At 28.6% G+C, this 20,894-nt stretch overlaps 2 protein-coding genes across 3 annotated transcripts in view; one reads left to right on the forward strand and one right to left on the reverse strand.

Annotated features, from left to right (window-relative positions):
• Positions 1–20,894, reverse strand: part of LOC126899488 (uncharacterized) — a 29,604-nt gene that overhangs the window by 2,531 nt on the left and 6,179 nt on the right. The window contains exons 2-5 of one of the 2 annotated variants that reach the window (XM_050674458.1): positions 5,122–5,233; positions 2,289–2,333; positions 2,118–2,216; positions 43–203 (exon numbers count right to left, since the gene is read on the reverse strand). In XM_050674458.1, coding sequence (XP_050530415.1) covers positions 43–203; positions 2,118–2,211 — 255 coding nt within the window. In that variant the 5' untranslated portion in view covers positions 2,212–2,216; positions 2,289–2,333; positions 5,122–5,233. Of the gene's footprint in view, positions 1–42; positions 204–2,117; positions 2,217–2,288; positions 2,334–5,121; positions 5,321–20,894 lie in introns of those variants that run through there. The other variant, XM_050674459.1, reaches the window with a different exon arrangement.
• LOC126899483 (short transient receptor potential channel 3-like) lies at positions 935–17,245 on the forward strand. The gene is made up of 3 exons (XM_050674449.1): positions 935–1,021; positions 8,335–9,302; positions 14,406–17,245. Exons 2-3 carry the CDS (start codon positions 8,661–8,663, stop codon positions 16,362–16,364), a joined length of 2,601 nt encoding a protein of 866 aa, XP_050530406.1. The 5' UTR covers positions 935–1,021; positions 8,335–8,660; the 3' UTR covers positions 16,365–17,245.

Consider the following 20,894-nt stretch of genomic DNA (forward strand, 5'->3'; position numbering starts at 1 on the left):
TCGTATTAAATTTTTATAGGTTATTTAAAAAAAAAATGTTACCCTTAATTTTATGCCTCGCCTGATTTCTTCAAACAAGAAATACCTTGGATCAGGTGCATCTCCATTAGCTTTATTTTTCTTGAACCGACGAGTAGTCCGACTTGGCGGAAGTGTAGATAACGAATTAGTATACTGCGGATATAAATATGATGGAACATAAACTGAAACAATTTTTCTTTAAATAAAATTCTATATATGATCAAACTAGACGAATTAATTATATTTTTAGTTCAGATAGTGACGCATTTTTAAATTTTTCAATAGAAGAGATAATACTAAAAAACTTTTTGTATTTTTAGCTTATATTATATCAAAAAAACACTCCTTCAAAAGTATTAATCGAAAATCACGTTTTAAATTCCATTACTTAAAATAAATTAATTTTATTCGATATTTTCATAGTACCTTCTCATGTTTTTATTATTTGATTGACAACAAATTTGCTGTAATAATAATTTAGAATTATAAAGTTCTATTAGAAATAATGAAAATAAGATGCAAAAATGTAAAATATATATTCTAAAAATAATCAATAATAGCTATTCGCGCCAAGCGCGAGATTTGGATTGTTAATATTTGGCGGTATGGGTGTGACTAGATGATGGTTCTCGTACCATCAGCTGTTCGGACGCCTCATCAGTGGCCGGTTGTTGTATTCAAATGGAAATTATAAGTACTGTTGTCAAATGAAATAGGTTAAGTTTTTTTTTCGTATAAATTAGTAAATTGTTTTATTCTAAAGTAAAGACTTTTTTCAAAGTACTAAAGTTCAATTTAAATTGTAAAACTGTATGTCGTTTTCAAATATTCATGTTATTAATTTCAGTACACAAAACATATTATAGTTTAACAGGTTCATGTTTGTACATAAAACATTATAGTCAAATTCATCGTTTAAAATGCACTGTTTATATTATTGTTGGAAATTCATATAGTTTTTTATTACCATGGTTGGAATATTATTGTAATACACTTGCAGGTAGTAATTCAAGTAAAGTTATAGTTTAATTTATTCTGATAGTATCCATACTTTTGCATAACTAATTTTAAGTTGCATGAATGATTATATTTCTTAATTGTTTAGCTCAGTAGTAATAAAAATCAATATTTTTATTAGTTTTCAATGATTAAATAACTTGCATAATCTTAATTGAAATGCAATTTTTTGTTACAATAAAAAGTTTAGTTATTTAATTTTTTGGTACTTTTATATTTAAATCGCCTCTCAATTTGTTACTTATTTATTGTTTATAAAGCCAAGTTGATTTTAGTCAACGGATTTACAAATAAAGAAATACCCTTTTTTTAATCAGTTGTTTATTATTTATTCGTATTTATTAAGCTGAACAAGTTTCTTTTTTGTTTACAAAAAATATTTATTTATTTTGGAAATATTACATTAGTCAAAAACTATTTATTAGTTATCAGTTGCCCTTACAGTAAGCCGTACAGGAAGGTTTTACTAAACCTTTTTTTTATGGTTTGATTTTTAAAACAGACTAAGCAACAAATAATTTCTAATAATTTTTCTTTGATAAAAATTTTGTAGGACAATCTTTTAGTAAAATAATTCAAAAGTAATTAAAAATATAAATAAGTATATTACTAAATTAATTATATTAGTATATTATTAGTAATTTAAAAATAAGTGTAAAAGTTTTCAGTTCAATTAAACAGAAATAAATAGAAATAGATACTCCTTTTCTAATTTTTTTATTAAATAAAAGAAAAAAAATGAAAATAAAATGAATTCAACTATTTTACTTTAATGTTTTTGTGGCCGATATCAAAATTTATGTGTTGCATAATAAAACATTTTTTATTGGATTAATACCACCTCTAAATTTTTTATAAGTATGTTTCCATGCAAAGATGTCTGTATGCAGCCGGTCTTATACAAATTGTTCAGTAAATAAGGAAACAGGTCAATTGTAATAACAATAAGAATAATAGAAACCCGTTTTCTTACTGAACACACTATATGTATACATTATGATCGCAATACATGTATATGTATAGATATATGCCACTTTAATAGTAATCATTTTTTAATAAAAAATAACATTAAAAATTACTTTCTGTATCGCTGTTTTCAGATATGCTTTTACGTTCCACATAATTTTCAAATATCTTTTTTAATTGCGACATGTCTGTTTTTATTTCGTTCATTTCGTCTAAAAAAATATTTTTGGCATTCATTAAGAATACAAATTGTAATTTATACGTAGTATGTCAAATAATTTTACCTGTAATGATCGATAATTTCTGAGTAATTAATTTTAAGCTATCATCTATTTAAAAAAAACACAAATTACATTTATATAAAACATGTTTATTCAATGTTAGCCTACCTACTTAGAGTAGGAATCTTAAAGTTAATTAAAGTAAATTCATTATGTCATATGTATAATATTATCTAGTTTAAAATTCATAGTTCTAATAACTTAATTGAGTATTTTTAAGAGCGGCGAATATCATACAAATTGAAAGAAAATTAATAATATCAAGCTCTAAAATTCTAATATACAGGGTGTTCAGTAAGTCAGGAAACGGGTATCTATTGTTCTCATTGTTACAAACAATGAGAACAATAGATACCCGTTTCCTGACTTACTGAACACCTTGTATAGGCAAATGTTATAAAACAAGATCATTTTTGAACAAAAGTGAAAAACTATGAAAAAATAATTAAAGGCTTATGATTCTGGTAAAATATTTTTTTCATTCAAATAAAATTATAATGACATAAACTCAATAGTCTTGCTCAATAGTCGAATTAAGGGAATAAGGATATGCAAGGTGAAAAAGTCTAGTAAGATATTTACTTTCTCAAAAACTATTGAACATTTTTTATTTTATTTATACAGAGAAAAATTATTTGTTTCAAAAAACTTACATAATATGTGGTATTAAATATTTTTTTTAATTCTTTAAAAGTTATTAAATATTAAATGATATTTTTTAAATAGAATCCTTATTTTAAACTTGCTAATATAATAGAAGAAAAAATTACTAACAATATTGTTCTTATAATTTTTTCTATACAATCATCCGTTTAATTGTTTCAAATGTTAAAGTTAAGAGATTTTAGTCCGAAATTCTATTGTTATTTCACTGTTTATGGAGCAAGATGAAGAGTATGTAGAATTTCCGGTATTAAGAGAATAATTTGACAAAGCATTAAGAGACTTAAAAATAAAGAAAACGGCAGGAATAGATGAGATTCAAGCCGAGCTTTGGAAGAAAACAGGAGAAAATATGGTGAATGAATTATTTAAACTCATTAGAGATATTTACAGAATGGAGTATATGCCTACCGACTTTGTAAAAAGTATATCTATTCCCATTCCAAAGAAAACATCAGCTAAAAAGATCAATATCAAATGATTAGCATTCTCTCGCATGCCTCAAAGATATTAACAAAAATTATGTATAAGAAAATGGAAAAGAAGATAGAAGAAATATTATCAGAGGATCAATTCGGATTTAGAAAAAATATGGTTACGAGAGAAATATCTCTTCTTCTCTTGGCTTTAAGATTAATAGTGGAGAAAAGAATACGTAAAGATAAGTCGAAGTTTATTGCCTTTGTTGACATAAAGAAAACATTCGATAATGTTAACTAGGAAATAATATTAAAATTGCTGAAAAGAATTGGAATTGCAACCACGGAATAAAAACTGCTATATCAATTGTATAAATAGCAATCATAAAAATGGGAGATATTCAAAAAAAGAACAAAATAATGATAGGTGTTAGACAGGGTCAATAATATTTAATGCCTATATTAATAAGGCCATCATATATATTATAAGAGAGAGGACACAGCTAGGAACAAACATGCTAAGATTCGCGGACAACATTGCAATATAGGGGAGTATAAAAAAGATCTAAAAAAAAATTTTAGGAACATTGGAAAAGATTATAGAAAAATATTTACATATAAAAATAAACGCAAAGAGGATGAAAGCCCTAGTATGTAATAAAGACAATAACATAAGAATAAAATTAAAGAACGATGAAACTGTAGAACAAGTAAAAAATTTCATATACTTGAGTAGCACTATTCTTATCAGTTGGGAAATAGAAAAAGGAAATTATAAAGAGAATATCCTAAGCTAAGGTGGCATATAATAAGAAATGAAGTTTTTTTACTTCAAAAAACAATAACCAATAATAATAATATTAGAGAAAGAATCTACTAAAAACGTACATCTAAAGTATCGTGTTATTTTTCTCTTGCAATAGTCCATGTATGGATGCGAAACATGGACTATTGCAAGAGAAAAATTCGATATGTAGTGCTACAGGAAGATAGAAAAGATTAGTTGAACTAATAGAACTACTAATGAAGAATTTTTAGAAAGGGTATCTGAGAGGAAATTAATATAAAGAGTATACATAAAAGACGAAATGAATTAATAGGTCGTAGACACGATGGGTTGCTATTAATAATCTTAGAAGGAATAATCGGTGGAAAAAATCATAGAGGGAGACCAATATTTCAATACATAAGTCAGAAAATAGAAGATCAAGGATATATTTCATATTAAGAGTTGAAGAGGAAAGCTAGTAATAGAGAAACACGGAAGTTACTGCAAACCAATCTTTAGATTGAATACTGCAGAAGAAAGAAGAAGATAAATTTTTCCTTGGTATTCAAATCTTTAAACAATATTGAAATACAAATTATTTATCGAATAAAAAAATCATAAGAACAAAATTATTATCGAGTAGAAAATAGGCGTCCCATTTAAGAAAATTGATTTCAAGGATTATTATTATTAAAGGGATGAAAAAATAAATTATTAAGCTTCATATATTTGTATCGTTTTTTAAACCTAACAGTTTTTTTCTTCACAAAAATTTTTAATTTTCAATAGTTTCTGGAAAAATGAGTTTTATTGATTTTGATTAAACTATATGTCACCCAACAAAAAATTAATACAATGCATTTACAATTTTTTTTTTATTTTGAGTGCTAAAAAATTTCTTGTATATACTCACTTTTATCGAAATAAAATACTAATTTTAATTTCATTAAAGAATCTGCTTTAAGCTTAAAAAATTACTACAAACCTTTTTCTTTTTGTCTACAAGTTCTTTTAGATACAATTGTGCTTGTTGCTTCTGGACGAATTCTAGGTAGACGTAGAGATGGATTACATTGTACACTATTGGATAAGTCATCCTAGGAAAAGTTTTATTTATAGCAGTTTAAAAATATTAAACTACAAATAAAAAAAATATTTGTAAAAAACAAACCGGATCGATGAAAGATAAAATATTTACGTCTTTTATATGACTTATATCAAGCCCGAACGTTGGATTCTCATCAATATATTGTAAATGCTTACAGTATTTTTGCGAGCCAATATCAGATTTTTCTATTCTTTTATTCTTTAAATGATTCACTAATTTTGACAAAAATCGAATAAAAGTTTAAAAATATATTAAGTCTCAAAAATGATCAAAGTTATAGGATATCTTTTTTTACTATTCGTTTCTACCAGTGGTTCACATTTATTAGTTTTGATTCCTCGTATAAACCTCCATATACAGTTGTTAGAAAAACAACTAAAGAAACTACGCTTGGATTTCATGTTACAAAAATTAAAACTGATTATCTCAAATAGCGTAACGAAATAATAATTATGTTGGATTGTTACAAATAAGTTTACAAATATAAATCTATAATAACAAAAAAAAATTGTATAAGAAAAAAATCGCTTTCAGTAGTACATAATAATTGACGAAACAATTATATAAGCCATTAAAAATGATCATTAATGTTTATCCTAGCAACTAAATAAATATTATTCAAACCAGAAGTTTTATATCAAGCATTCATTAGAATTTTAGAATAAAAACTGCATCAGACAGTCATTTAGTTAATTAATAATGTTGAAATAAGATAATAGAAATACTTAAGACTAAGACCGTATCTGAGGAAGCTCCCAAAGGATCGGTCTCCCGTCGAAATTTATTCAAAATTTACATTTACAGAATGATTTATTTATTCTTTACTAAATTTCTCCTTAAGTTATAATAACTTTGAAAAATAAATTTTGGTTGTAACTACTATATAACAAAAAAGTTTTATAACAAAAAAAAAACTTATTTCTTGATAATAAAAAGTAATTTGAAATAATATTTGATTACCGTTACGAGTTATAACTATTATCTATATTTTAGCTTCGATGCGAAGCGGAGAAGGTATTAATTTTACTATGATGTGTTTTTTTTTTTTTTTATGTCTGTTGCCACTTTTTCTCAGCTCTCACTGGACCGATTTCTTTCAAAAATACGTCAAAAGATCACAAATCGTATCTAGTTGAAGACATTACCCTTAAAAATTGAAAAAAATTCCCTCGTTCCCCGCAAATGGGGGAAATATCCAAAAAAATTACAAATTTAAAAATCGCTAATTTTCGAAATTTTTTCACTTTTTTTTCTTAAAACTTCCATAACTTTTTGAAAAATCAACAAATCAACATAATTTTTTTTTATACTAAAACCTTAGATATTTACCTTTCATTTGATATCATTTTTTTGAAAATCTAACACTTAACCTGCTCATTGGGGGGGATTTAAAATAGCAACTTTTTTACAAAAAATAACTTTTTCAACTTAATTTTTGAAAATGTTCCGGAAATACTGCGTCCTTTAAACATATATAAAATTAAAGCTTATTTTATGTACTAAAAAATAAAAAAAAAAATTTGTCCCGACGACCTATCTTCTATGCGCAAATGGCTACCGTATTCAAAAATATGCTATTTTTCTATTAAAATTCTAGGTTTTGTATTTTATTTTATTTTAAAATATCTTATTAGGAGAATATATTGACTTTCATGAATATTATATAATTTAATTGACATAGAATAAAGGTCATAAGACATAAGAAATTAAACTTATTAAATTTTTTTTACTTTTTTATTTTCATACTAAATTTAATAATTATAATTAGTATTTATTCATATATTATATTTTAAAATCAAAGAACTACTAATTAGGATATAATCAAAGAAATAAGAGTTGATGTTGCTTTTGGAATAATCCACAAATTTCTCTAAATGAAACTCTATCTACAGATTTGCATCGAAGCGTTTCTTATAATAGTGATTTTAATCACTGTCAAATATCATCTATACTTGTCCCATCTATGCCTTGTCTACACTGTGCCTCGACTTCATTGTGCTACCGTTTTTTATTTTTATATTCTAAAAAAATAATTCTTTGCATTTGTTCAAATTTAATATCCATGATTCAAAATATTTAACTTTTTACAGGTAAATGTTAACTCATAATAGACAACACGAACAACATTTGTGTCCTGTTTTTATAACCCCCATTTATAATTGCGAATAATCTGTAATATAAAAAATACTTTTATATGACAATAAAATGCAACGTGCTTTCCCACTATGGCCCTAACAATTGGCTAAGCTGTACTTAAACGGGACAACGATGGCCCTATATAATTTATACCCCACTAAAAGGCCAGTTAGCGGTTTTGTGACCAAATAAATATAGACTCTCAACTAACTACGATAACAAGCATTTATTTCTATTTAATATTATTTATTTATTAGTTATCAGATCAATAAAAGTAAGTTGCCGCAAAATGTCCACTGCATTCGTTATGTTTTTATATAATTTAAGTAATGTGTGTAATCGGTTTATTTACACCCGCGCGCCGTATACTCATAGTTGAGCTGTAGGGTCGTTTGTGCTGATCAGGCACTAGTACAGTTATTAATTGTTTATGTTGGTGAAGGACGAATAATCTTTCCATAACAAAAATTTCTAAAATCATATATGATTAGTCATATTTCACACTAATTTGATTTTTGTGAACATTTAATGAATTTAAAAACACACAATTTTTAAGGAGGAGTGGTAAATGTCCACCTTGTCCGTCACAAATGACACCACTACATTTAAATATTTAACTGTTTAAATTACCCCTGGTGGCTTTGCAGACTAAAAATTCGGATAGTTTGCATGAAAGGTGTGAGGGCCTAGCCGCGTAAATGAATTGAATGTTTTTAAGAAAAGAGAGAGATAAAGCAATGTGAAGAATGTAAATTTCCCAGGTCTATTACCCAAAACTATAAAATAACCCCTACAGACAAATTTTACAAGCTACGCCCATGAGTGTAAGGCTGCACAAGGATAAAGATGGGTATATTTTCTTATCATTTAATAAAAATGTAATTATTATTTGTAATTAATGTGTCCAAGTTGTAAAGATAAACTAAAAACAAAATAACACTGTTGTTTACACAGTTGTATATATATGGCGACGGTCAATGGATTCTAGTTAAATTTTTCAAGAAGAACAGATGATGCGTATTTTAACAATTGTATAAATCTTACACTCGTCTATCACTATAGCAAATCCAAAGTTGCTATTGAAAACAATTTAAACAGATGTGAATTACATATTTTGATGATTTTTTACAACAATTTTGAATACAGATGGCCATGGACTATAAAACGAACAAAATAGTTAACTTCACGCATAAGTGATTCTTAAAAAAAAAAAAAAAGTAAATAAATAATAAATTATTATAGAAAAAGTGACGAAAACTGTGCACTCAATCAGGACTATCATGACCGAATCGCACGTCAAGTGGTCTAATCGAAACGTAGACGACGACGAGAAAACCACTTTGATCGGCAATTCCAATGGAGACGATTCAACGACAATAAACGGCTCTACCGATACCGATGGCGAAAACGACGAGAGCGAAGACGAAGGGCCAGAACGACCGTTCGACCCGGCTGAGTCGTTGCATCGCAAATTTTTCGATGCGGTACGTGCATGCAACGTGATGGCCGTACAAAACTTATTCGACAAGCTACAGACGGACGACCGAACGGCCATCACCACCGCAGACTTGATTAACTATAAAAACTACCGGGGCATGACGGCGCTGAACATGGCTATTGAGGCCGATTGTGAACCTATGGTCGACTTGTTACTGTCGAAGCCTGGATTGATTATCGGGGACTCATTACTCTATGCTATTCGACAGGACCGTTACACGGTCGTAGTCAAACTGTTAGAAGCTTTTAGGGCGACGGTTCCAGATCTGGCGTACGAGGGTTACGATAAATCCACTGTGTTCCCAGCGTACCTAACGCCGCTAGTGTTAGCCGCCCAGTGTGGGCGGTACAAGATTATCGACCTTTTATTGAAACAGGGCCACATAATTGAAATACCACATGAGCCGACGTGTGTTTGTAAAGAGGTAAATATTTTTACAGAAATAATTTTATCTATGATAAATCCACTTGTTTGAAAAATTACCCAAGTAAAAAAATTTAAAGCTTTTCTAAGGAATTTTTTTATAATAAATAAGATTTACTTATTGCATGAAGCACATAGAGTATACCAACCTGTTCTGACAAATTCTATAACTATTGATCCACTAATATAAATAATATATATTTATATATGTATATTTAGAATATATCCTGTTACTTTCTTTTTTAAATAATTAATTAAAAAGGGATTAGGGGAAAATTTTCCTTTAAAAATGAAAACACTTCTATATAAAATAAAGACAGGAAAATATCATGAAAAACAGTTAACATATTCTTTATACAAGTAACACTTATTTGAGAATGATAACTAAATAAATGAAGTAACTCAAAAAAAAAAAATCAAAATACTATTTATACGCTACTAATTGTTAATATCAAATAGTTAAAAAAACAGTGTAAAATATACCATCAAATATAATAAAAAACTTTTTAAGTCTCGAAAATTATTGTTAAAAATACTGAACTAACTTTATTATACAGAGTAATCCAGCCTCTTCTGACAAATTCACTTTTGGTCTACTAAAATATTTTATTACTTTTTTTTTTATTAATTTATACAGTTTTAAATATGTTTAAAATTTGTTTTTTATTGTTTGTCTCTAATAAAAACAATATTTTTTTTAATTTTTCGATGTTTTAAATAACCATTTATACAGCTTACAGCTTACACCTACTGTATGTATTACAATCGTTGTAACTCAAAAAAACCAATCATCATAAAGCTATTATCAACCCATCAACATTTTTTTAATAACCGCTAAAATATAATTATTTTGAAAGTTTGAAAAAAATGAAAATCGTTTTTTTTCTTATTAAATACAAATAAAAAAAAATAAGCTTTAAACGTAGTCTATTTTTTTATTTTTTATAGCCTTTATTAAAATAATAACTTAACAATTATAAACAAAGAAAAAATAAGTAAATGAGAAGTATAACAATAACAGTGCTATGTTATAATGGTATAACAAATATGACAATAATTGTTAGTATACTCAAAAACAAAGAAAAATTAAATATTATTAAAATTATAGTTAATAGAGATTTACAAACTAAAAAATTACTAAATTTTTATTTTTATTTGAAATAATGGAAAATGAGAGAAAATAAATAAATAAGTAAATAGAAAAATATAAAATAAAATAATGTTAGATTAAATGACACTCCTCAAGAAAGATTTTATGGAAATAATAATAAAGGAAAAACAGGAATTAAGAGTATTAGCTACGGAAGGGGGATTAATGTTGTGGGAGGCTAAGAGGCTAAATAGTTTATTTCTGCTGTTAATTAGGGCAGGACAATCAAAGAGATGATGAGAAAAATCGCATAGAGCTTCACTATCATGTAGGGGACAGAAGGGAACAGAATTTAAGGAAAGATGGAATGCATGGTTAAAAAGAAGATTATGACTTAACCTAAGTCCTGAGTACTGAGAAATGATATTTCTGGATAAGTCAAGGTTATGAAACCATGGAAAATGAATAATGGAAGGAGATATCGAGTGGTACTAACATACCGTTTTCAATTTTATTGTAGCCCAACTGTCCTACCAGGCTTGAAAAACTGTCTGTCGAAAGAGGCGGAGAAAGTCAGAAGCGGGAATGTTATGACTAGAAGAAGTAAAGAAGGGGGAAGTAGAAGTAGCAAGACGATCAGCTGTTTCGTTACCTAATATACCGGCGTGGCCCGGCACCCAGTGAAAAAAAATAGATTTATTGTGGGATCGAATTTAGAAGATAAGTGATTTAATAATAAGAATGTAATATTGTAATGAAATATTAAGTTCAGGAATAAAGAAAGAACAACCAACCGAGTTAGTTAATACAGAACCATCTGTGAATATCAAGCATTTAGTCGGAAAATTAGCTGAGATATAATCTTTGAAAATATTATTAACGGAAGTTGCAGGAAGAGAACGGAGGATTGAAGGAGGTAAGCCGAGGAAACACGTTGAAGTATACACTATAGGAGCTAGTATAAGGGTCACTAGAGGATAGTCGAATAAAGGTAATCTGGCGTGTGATTTGTAAGTGTGTAAAAAGAAAGATCGTTTTTTTCTTCTTTTGTTTATTTGTATATGTATTGGTAGAATGACTAAGGGAAGGAAAGGAAGGAGAAGCTACAACTTAGACACTAGATATATTTGTATTTTTAGCAACATCAGAAAAGGTATAAGCTTTATTAACTAAACTGGAACGTTTGATCGAGTAGGCTTCAGAAAACGAGACATTGTTTGTGCCCATTATTTTTTTAATATCCTTTTGCACAGACCATTCGCTGCAAGATCTATCCATCGTAGGGTGGTTAAATTTACAAAAAATGCAAGAAGGAGGTGTGGTTAATTTGACGTTACAATTAGATTCAGTGTGGTCAAAGAGACCGCAGTGACTGCAGCATTCCTTACTGCGACAGAACTGAAGGGTGTGACCAAAACGTAAATACTTACGACATTGGACAGGAGAACGAATACTCGGAGAAACATCAAAAATAACTTTGTATATTGATAATTTTTGAGGAAGAGTTGCTGACAAAAATTTAAGTTCAACTAAATTTGAAGAAACGAGGATGTTATCCTTTTTTATATTAATGCGTCTGAATAAAACAACTTTGATTGAACATTCATAACCTTTCCAAAAGTTCAGAGATACTTTTATCAAGACGTATGATTCCAATACTATATAGTAAAGTACTAGAAATATTCACAAAGTAGCCGTGTTCAGAAAGAGAAGGGGAAGTGAGGCAATTGTTGGCGTTATTAACCGACTCAAACATGATTTTTAAACGCTTAGAATCGAAAGGCTTTATGCTCAGAATACCAGGAAATAGTTTGGAAAAAGTTTTACCGAGCTAAACTGGGTGAAAATTACCTAAGTTATTATCGCTAGATGCAGAAACAAGTACATTAAGGGGACCAGTGTAGTGTAGTGGAAAGCATTCAGGAACATTGGGTTGCCTGACTGTTGATATATTAGGAGAATCGACATAGAGCGAGTTTATGTTTGAAGTTGGCGAACCGGGTGACGTCACAACGATAACTTCAGGTGAACTACAATCCATACTAAAATTTTGAGATTAAGGGTCATTGGATTTTGTTTTACCGTCAGATTTAGGTTTTTTGTGTAAAGGGCTAATTGGAGATTTAGAACCTTGATTGTTCTTACCAGAATAACGAGAATTATACATAGAGATTTGTGGGTTGGAAGATTGCATAGTGCTTCTACGGCACAGAGGGGAGTGGTCCCGGATTAGGTCTGGATTGCATCCAGAGCCCCGGTGGACACTGTAAATGTGCCAAAAAGGCGAAACTATGGATTCAAAACTGATAAAAACTATAAATAGCGGAATAGTACTCTAAAAATAGGCGGGTAATTACAAACGTACGCAAGATAAACACATTCGTACAATACGACCAATGAATCATAACTAAAACATAGTCTATAATTGTAAAAATTATTTAAAAAAAAAAGTAAGGAAATATTTTAATGGACCAAAAATTACAGGAATTGTCAGAATAGTATAGGATGAGGTATAATAAAGTTAGTTCAGTACATTATTTATTGAACTAATTTATTTCACCAATTAATGGCGTATAAACAGTTACTTTTTTGCGAATCATTAAATTTGGGTCACTTTTTAATAATTTATAATTTGATCAAGATTTAAAATATTTGTATTAAAATTTAAAAGATGTAATTTTCGAAATAAAAACTGTTTTATAAAAGTTAATGGAAAAACTCAATACAATGAGCACACCTCATAGTATGAACAAATATAAATGATATACAATAGTCATTAAAATTATAAAAAAAAAGCATCAATATAATTTTTTAGATAGTGTTTAATTTTTAGGAGGATTTGTTGGATTATTACAAAAATAATATCAACTAATATTTTCTTAAGAATATACTGATTATTGGTTTCATGAGTAATAATTATAATAAATAAATAATATTCAGTATTGTAATTTTTCAAAAAAAAAATTCCAGAACATTATCAAAAACTAAGTTGAAAGAGTTCTGCCTCTTTAATGCGTATAGTTAAAGTTTTGAACCCCTCTTTTATAAGGAGAAATGGTCCGATTAAAAAAAAACTATGACGAATAACAAGAGTATGTATAAAGTATTTATAAAAAAAATATATATTGATCTCTGTACATTTTGCAAACAATTATAGCAATCTAAAGTTGAAAACATAAATTATAAAATCGAAAATTTTAACACAAAAATAGCATGTTTTATTAACAATAATAGCAATTTGGATATAAGTTATTGAGACAAATTTTTTTTATTTTATAGTATGTAACATAGGCTTTATTTTTACGTATGTTTGAAACTTGGAGTATTTCTGAAATATTTTCATAAATTAAGTTTAAAAAATTAATATTGTATACAATAATCGCTATTTTGAACACCCCATTATGAGCAGGTAAAAGGTCACATTTCTAAAAAAAATTAAAACAAAAGAAAGCGAAATACCTATGGTATTTTCAAAAAAAGTTATTATCCATAAAGTTATGATAGGTTTAAATAAAGTTAAAAAAATGTAGAAATTTTACTAATTTAAAAAATTATAACTTTTGGTGGATATACATCCTTTACAAAGAAAAATTGTTCTAATGTTGAAGGCTAAAATCTTCAGCTAGATATGATTTCAATGTTTTGACATATCGTTGAAAAAACTCGGTTCATTGAGAGCTAAAAAAATATAATGATAGACACAAAAATTAAAATAAAAAAATAAAAATTTCATGATAAAATTATTACTTTCTCATATTCGTATCGAAGTTAAAATAATTTATACAATTACTTTTTTTCTTTATCATAAATCATTTTTGATAATTGTGCGCTAAACTCCTAATACTATCTTAATTTATTTTTAAAGGGAAGACAAGTTGATGAAAATTGACTATAAATAATTAACATATTATAAACTCTTAAAATTTTGAACGAAGCTAAAAAGATATTATCCTTTTTGGTGTTAATCATAACAAGACAATATAAATTTATAATGAAATTTGTTATATTTTACAGGTATGCAAGTCTATGGCCCAACTAAACAACGGTTTGGGAGCAGCCGATCAAAAATTGTCCGTGTTCAGAGCTATTTCTAATCCAGCATATATCGCACTGACCTCCAAAGATCCTGTGCTTGAAGCTTTTCGGCTGAGTCGATTACTCCGAAGACACGGTAACGTCGACCGTATATTTAAGTCCGATTATGAATCGTTGGACTTACAGACCCGTAAATTTGCCGTCAACTTGGTTGGCATGTGCCGATCATCGACAGAGACTCAACTTCTACTATCCAATCGGGAGGGTTGCACTTTTTTCGGCGCTTTCCCTTATCACCGGCTGGTTTTAGCCGTTGATACAAAACAAAAAGAATTTGTTGCGCACGCTTATGTTCAACAGACACTTGAGGCTTCATGGTCAGGCGACTGGTATGAGTGGAAAAGAATGGGTCTAGTCCGCAAGGCAGTCGTTGCTCTGGGACGGATACCCATGCTTATACCAGTAGTACTAATTCATCTGTTGGCGCCGTATTCCAGGTACGGCCGATGGTATTCGTTACCGGTCAACCGATTGCTTAACTATATGGCATCGTATGCAATTTTCTTGGCACTACTAACATACGAAAACAATGCAAGTAAAATGAAGCCACGAGTCGAATCAGCTGTAGTAGGAGGAGGCGAAAGTAAAGCAAGAAACCTCGAAACTGCTAGCTGCGAAATTTTTGACGACGGGGTTGAAAGCGGATTCTTTGATAGCGGACTATTTGATGGGTTTAAAGGTAGTAACAGAATATTTTTCGAAGGAGTCGCAGGCGGTGGAAATCCGTTTCATGGCCATCGATTGTGGGTAAAAGCAGCATTGGTTATATACGTCATAGCTTTTTTGGTACGAGCTCTAAGGCTGATTTGTGTTCAATCACCCAAACGATATTTCCGTGTTTTGTGGAATGTCTACGATTGCACCATGTACTCAATATTTGCTTTGACATTTAGCTGTTGGGCCGTAACTTACGGTTTCCCGCAAGGGTATGCTATAGCCGTAGCAACCGCTAGCCGAGGAGTTGTCGATGGCAACAGTGCTGCCGTCGATCCACATGATCGGCGCTATTGGTACTGGTATCATCCCGTTTTGCTGGCCGAAGGTTTGTTGGCCATTGCTACTGTCATGTCGTACTTGAGGCTTCTGTTCTTGTGTCAGCTAAGCTATGCCCTAGGTCCGATGCAAGTATCACTAGGGCGAATGACGACCGACTTTGCCCGATTTGCCATATTGTTCGGCATCATCATCCTGGCGTTCACAGCTGGCCTGTGTCGTCTGTATCAATACTACGACGGCATGACACGCAAGGATCCGAACGGAGACCGCGATATCGAGCAAGATACATCGTTCGTCAGCATTTATGCGACACTTAAGACGTTGTTTTGGGGAATATTTTGCATGACACCACCAACGGCCGGCTCAGTAGTAATAGAGTACAATCCAGAAAAAGATGGCGGCGTATCTGATGCGTGGCAGTCCGAAGAAGGTTCCGGCTCCTTCGCTGCTGCTATCAATCAGCATTACGCCACGCAAGCTGTGGGAACGCTGTTGTATGCAATTTTCGAGACACTGACAGTGATCGTCATGCTTAACATGCTTATAGCCACCATGACCAATACATTCCAGCGGGTGACTGGTAACTCGTACGTAGAATGGGTTTTCGGTCGGACGCAAGTATTTCTGTCATTCTCTGTACACACTGATCTACCTCCACCATTTAATCTATTGCCTACATTAGATTGCCTATGGGACTACGCCAAATGCATGTGCGAATGTTGCAAAGCAAGTGCCAAAGCCGTGGTAAAAGCGTTTACAGACGATTATCCCAACCTACCTGACCGCGAGTACGAAAAACTAATGAGCGCATTAGTAAGAAGATATTTTAGAAGTAAATTAGCTGAAAGTGTGATAAGAAAATGTGGCCCTAAGTGTGGATAAAAAAATTTGCAAAAACAGGCTGTTTCCAACAGCGTCGTAAGAAGTTTTCTTCGAAACTTTCGTTAGGCTTTTGATTATCGTTGCTGTAACAACAAGATTAGGTTTCGTTAAAAGGAACGACACGTATTTATTTGAAAATTTATTTTTTAGGCCATTAATCAACTACAAGGGTTTTTATTAATTTTTATAAAAAATGTTTTATTAGTATATCATTACGTTGGCATTATTAATTGTTTATATTTCATAACTATTCAAATATGTGATTTTATTTATTCTTTTGTTACTGTTTATTTTTAGCAATACTGTTGATTTTATTATTTTTATTTTGTATTTATTTCACAGTAAAAAAATATGTTCATATTGAATAGCCTGATCTTAAATTAATTTATTATATATATTTTTTTTTTCTGAGTGTAGTGGAGAGGTGTTATACACAAATATGTTGATACAAGATAATATATATAGATTTATAAGATTTAAATTGCTGAATGGAGCTAGACTGGACATAATTACTGACTATATTATTTTCAACAGGTATTGAGGTAGATATTCATCCTACTATTTTAGTCTTTTAGACTTTTTAATACCTATTAATAACTCGTTATTAATATATATTTTTAAATATATCTCAGCTAATTGAACATAATTTATATAACATAATATAGAATTTTATTATGTAATAATGTTAAATTAATGAAAACTTTACTGGATTCAGTATTTTATTAGTAACCCTCCTAAAGTAATACTTTACGGTAATTCCAGGATGGCTCACTTAGTGCTAGTTATAGAAAAAAGGGTAATTTGTTAATAGTGATACATTCAAACATACAAAAAAATTGTCAATTTTCCGAAGATGTAAAATTTAATTTTTATTAATATGAACCCATTGTGCAATGCCAAATTATATAGTTTATAATTATATAATAAATTATATATCTGATTATCTAAGTGTATCTTTATACAAAACAATTCATCCGGTTTATCTTACTCTCGTATCTTTGTTTCCTTTTAAGATAGACTTTAAACATTTGAAACATAGATTAGGCTCTAGCAGCTTAAAATACTATAAAAAATAAAAATAGCCCTTAATGTTAATCTATTTCACAATAGAAAGATTTTAGTTTTTATTTTTGTTACTGACTTAATGTGTATAAGAAAAAAATATGAAATTTGACATTACGGTATTATAGTGTAAGTAAAGGGAAAAATCTAAAAATTATTATTTTCTCAAAATAAACGATAGGATAGTCATTTGTGAGCAGCAAGAAAGACAGTCACCTATTCTTAAAATAATGTATTTTACTGGGTTAAGCTAGCCAAAAGAAATGATATTTTCAACATAAGCCTAATTATAAAAAAGGGCCAAGAGTACACTTTCTTTAATTCATAAATTTCAATCCAATATTTATGAGCAACATTGCTCTTTATTCGTATTACACGTAGGAGATGAAAGTAAAAACTCAAATAATAAAAGAAAGGTTCAGATATCCTCAATTTACGATTCATTGAAAATTGTGACAGAATCTATGCTTCATTTAAAAACTGGCTCAGTTACATACCTTATTTATTACAAAATATCATAAAATTGTTTATTGTTTTATATTGAAGTACAACTCGTTAACAACATTTCCCCAAATTTTTATAAAGATCTGAGCAATAGATGTAAACTTGCATCGTTATAAAGCGTGAGTTGTAATATTCACATACACCAGACTTGAAATTTTAAACGCGATTATCTCGGAATGGTGAATTTTGAAAAGAATAAGAGTAATATATGAATAAATATTTAATAAATTTGTTCAACTTTGGCCATTTGCATATAAAAGGTAGGTCGTTGGGATAAATATTTGTTTTTTAATTTATAGTACGTACCATAAGCTTATTTTAACATATATTTAAAGGACAAAGTATTTCCGGATCATTTTCAAAAATCAAGTTGAAAAAATTTACTTTTGTAAAAAAGTTGCTACTTGAGTCCCCCATGTGGGTAGATAAAGAATCAGAATTTTAAAAAAATGATATCAAATGAAAAGGAAACGCCTAAGGCTTCTATAAAAAAAAATATTTTGAATTGTTAATTTTTGAATAAGTTATGGTAGTTTTAAGAAAAAAAAATATAAAATTTAACTGATTTTAAAAAGAGTAATTTTGGGGGGGATTTTCAGGAAATGAGGGAATTTTTTTAATTTTTAGGGCAATATTTTCAATTAGATTCGATTTGTGTTCTTTTTACGGATCGTTGAAAGAAATTGGTCCGATGAAAGCTGTGAAATAGTGGTAACAGACACAAAAAAAACACATCATAGTAGTAATTTTAGCTTCGCTTCGAACTTTTTACAAAAACTAACATTTTCAATTTAACTTTTAAAAATGTTCCGGAAATACTGCGTCCTTTAAACATATCCAAATTAAAGCTTATTTTATGTACTGTAAAATGAAAAAAAAAAATGTATAAAGACACAATATTCTAACTACTAAAAAAACCATGATTATAAATATTTTACATACAATATTATCATAATAATTTTATTTATTTTTTTTTTATTTTCGATCTAAAATAATGAACTGAATATTTATAACGTGTCTAATAATTATATTGAATTATAATATATTACATATACAATGATATACAAAAAAAATTACAAAAATGTGGTTTAAAAACAACAAAAAACTATCATTAAATTATTTGATTTTTACTGATTTTCTAATGCTACATTTTACATGTTACACATTTTTCTAAAACTTCCAATTTTTATGGTGTATAAAACAGATATATATCTACAAAACTAAAAAAAATTTTTTTGGAAATTAGATTACCCAACAGAGATATTGCACATAGAATACACGTATTTTTATAAAATTTCTAACTTTGTAGGCCTCTAAATCCCAAGATAATTGTTTTAAATATTTGAAATTTAGTTGAAACATAGATTATACACTATACATACATGTAAAAATCACAATAAAATAATAACTTCTTAATGGTTTTAAGTGAGTTCAAAAACGCCAATTTTCACAAAAAAAGCGCCATTTTTTGAAAGTCATTTAAGTTTAGAATTTCACATAATTTTTTTTTTATTTTTTTTAATGTAAACTTTAAGTTATAATAGGGTCAAATCTAAAATTTTAACTTGATTGAGTTGAAATTGAATAATCTGTGTGTTTTTTATCGATCTAGCTATTTTTAACTTTTTTTACATTGAAATAGCCATAAAAATGGGAAGATCATAAAAAAAAAAAAAAATTTTTTAATCTAAATATAGCATAATGAATAAACCTTGAAAATTTCAGAAAAATATGAGGTGGTCGTGCAACCACTTCTGGATGATTTGGCATGGATTGACCCTATAGCCTGTGAGCAGATCAAGTGTTATATTTTCAAAAAAATGGTATCAAATGAAGGAAAAAAAAAGATTTCAATATAAAAAAAAATTATGTTGATTTGTTAATTTTAGAAACAGTTATGGTAGTTTTAAGAAAAAAAAAGTGAAAAAAATATATGTAATATACTTTACTATGAAAAAAATAAAATTCGAAATATATATTTTCTTTTTGAGTTAATAAAAATTTTAAATTATTTGATTTTTATCTCATTCAGATTCATTAACTTCAATAATTATTGAGGATTATATCATTGTAGTCTCCCCTCGTAAGAAGAAATTTTTATTCATGTTAATATTATTTTATTATGTGTTTTTTTTGTGGCTGCGATTTATTTTCTCAACCTTTATTGACCTACTTTTTTCAACGATTCGTCAAATGATCACAATTCGTATTTAATTGAAGATATTACCCTCAAAAATTGAAAAAAATCCCTTAAGAAAATAAAAAGTAGCGTAACCAGCTTTATCCATACAAACTATAAAAATCATTCATTTCTAATAATTTTAAAGTATTTATTGTCGAATTAAATTTGATATCATAGAAGTATTCAACTACAAAAGTAAATAATTTTTCTGTGTAATTAATTAATTTTTTAATTCTATTTGTGTGCAACTACTAATCTATAATATTTCAAATTTTTTTGTAACATGTTGCTATATAAATCATAAATCTAAAATAAATCGCTATTACATTCGGTGTGTAGCTGCGAAGTTATTATTTTTACATTTCCATGTTTTCTTTTTATGTTCATGTATGCCATCACATTCGATCCTGCTAGACCGAATTTGCTCAATGATACGTCAAATGTTATCAGCTCCATAATTTTAAAGAATTTCCCTCAGTATTGATAATAAAGAGGAATATCCTAAAAAAAACGGTAGCACAGTGGGGTCGAGGCACAGTGTGGACGAGGCATAGATGGGACAAGTATAGATGATATCTGACAGTGATTAAAATCACTATCATAAGAAACGCTTCGATGCAAATCTGTAGATAGTGTTTCCTTTAGAGAAATTGGTGAAATATTTTAAAAGCAACATGAACTCTTATTTCTTTAATTATATCCTGATTAGTAGTTCTTTGATTTTAAAATATAATATATGAATAAATACTAATTATAGTTTTTAAATTTAGTATGAAATTGTG

This window comes from Daktulosphaira vitifoliae, unplaced genomic scaffold (assembly GCF_025091365.1).
Source record: "Daktulosphaira vitifoliae isolate Bord-2020 unplaced genomic scaffold, ASM2509136v1 Scaffold_2, whole genome shotgun sequence".
In the NCBI taxonomy this organism is placed as follows: Eukaryota; Metazoa; Arthropoda; class Insecta; order Hemiptera; family Phylloxeridae; genus Daktulosphaira; species Daktulosphaira vitifoliae.

Coding starts and splice junctions, on each gene's coding strand:
- LOC126899483 (XM_050674449.1), top strand. CDS start 8,661: ATGACCGAATCGCACGTCAAGTGGTCTAATCGAAACGTAGACGACGAC. Junction 9,303..14,405: donor CGACGTGTGTTTGTAAAGAG/GTAAATATTTTT, acceptor TATATTTTACAG/GTATGCAAGTCTATGGCCCA.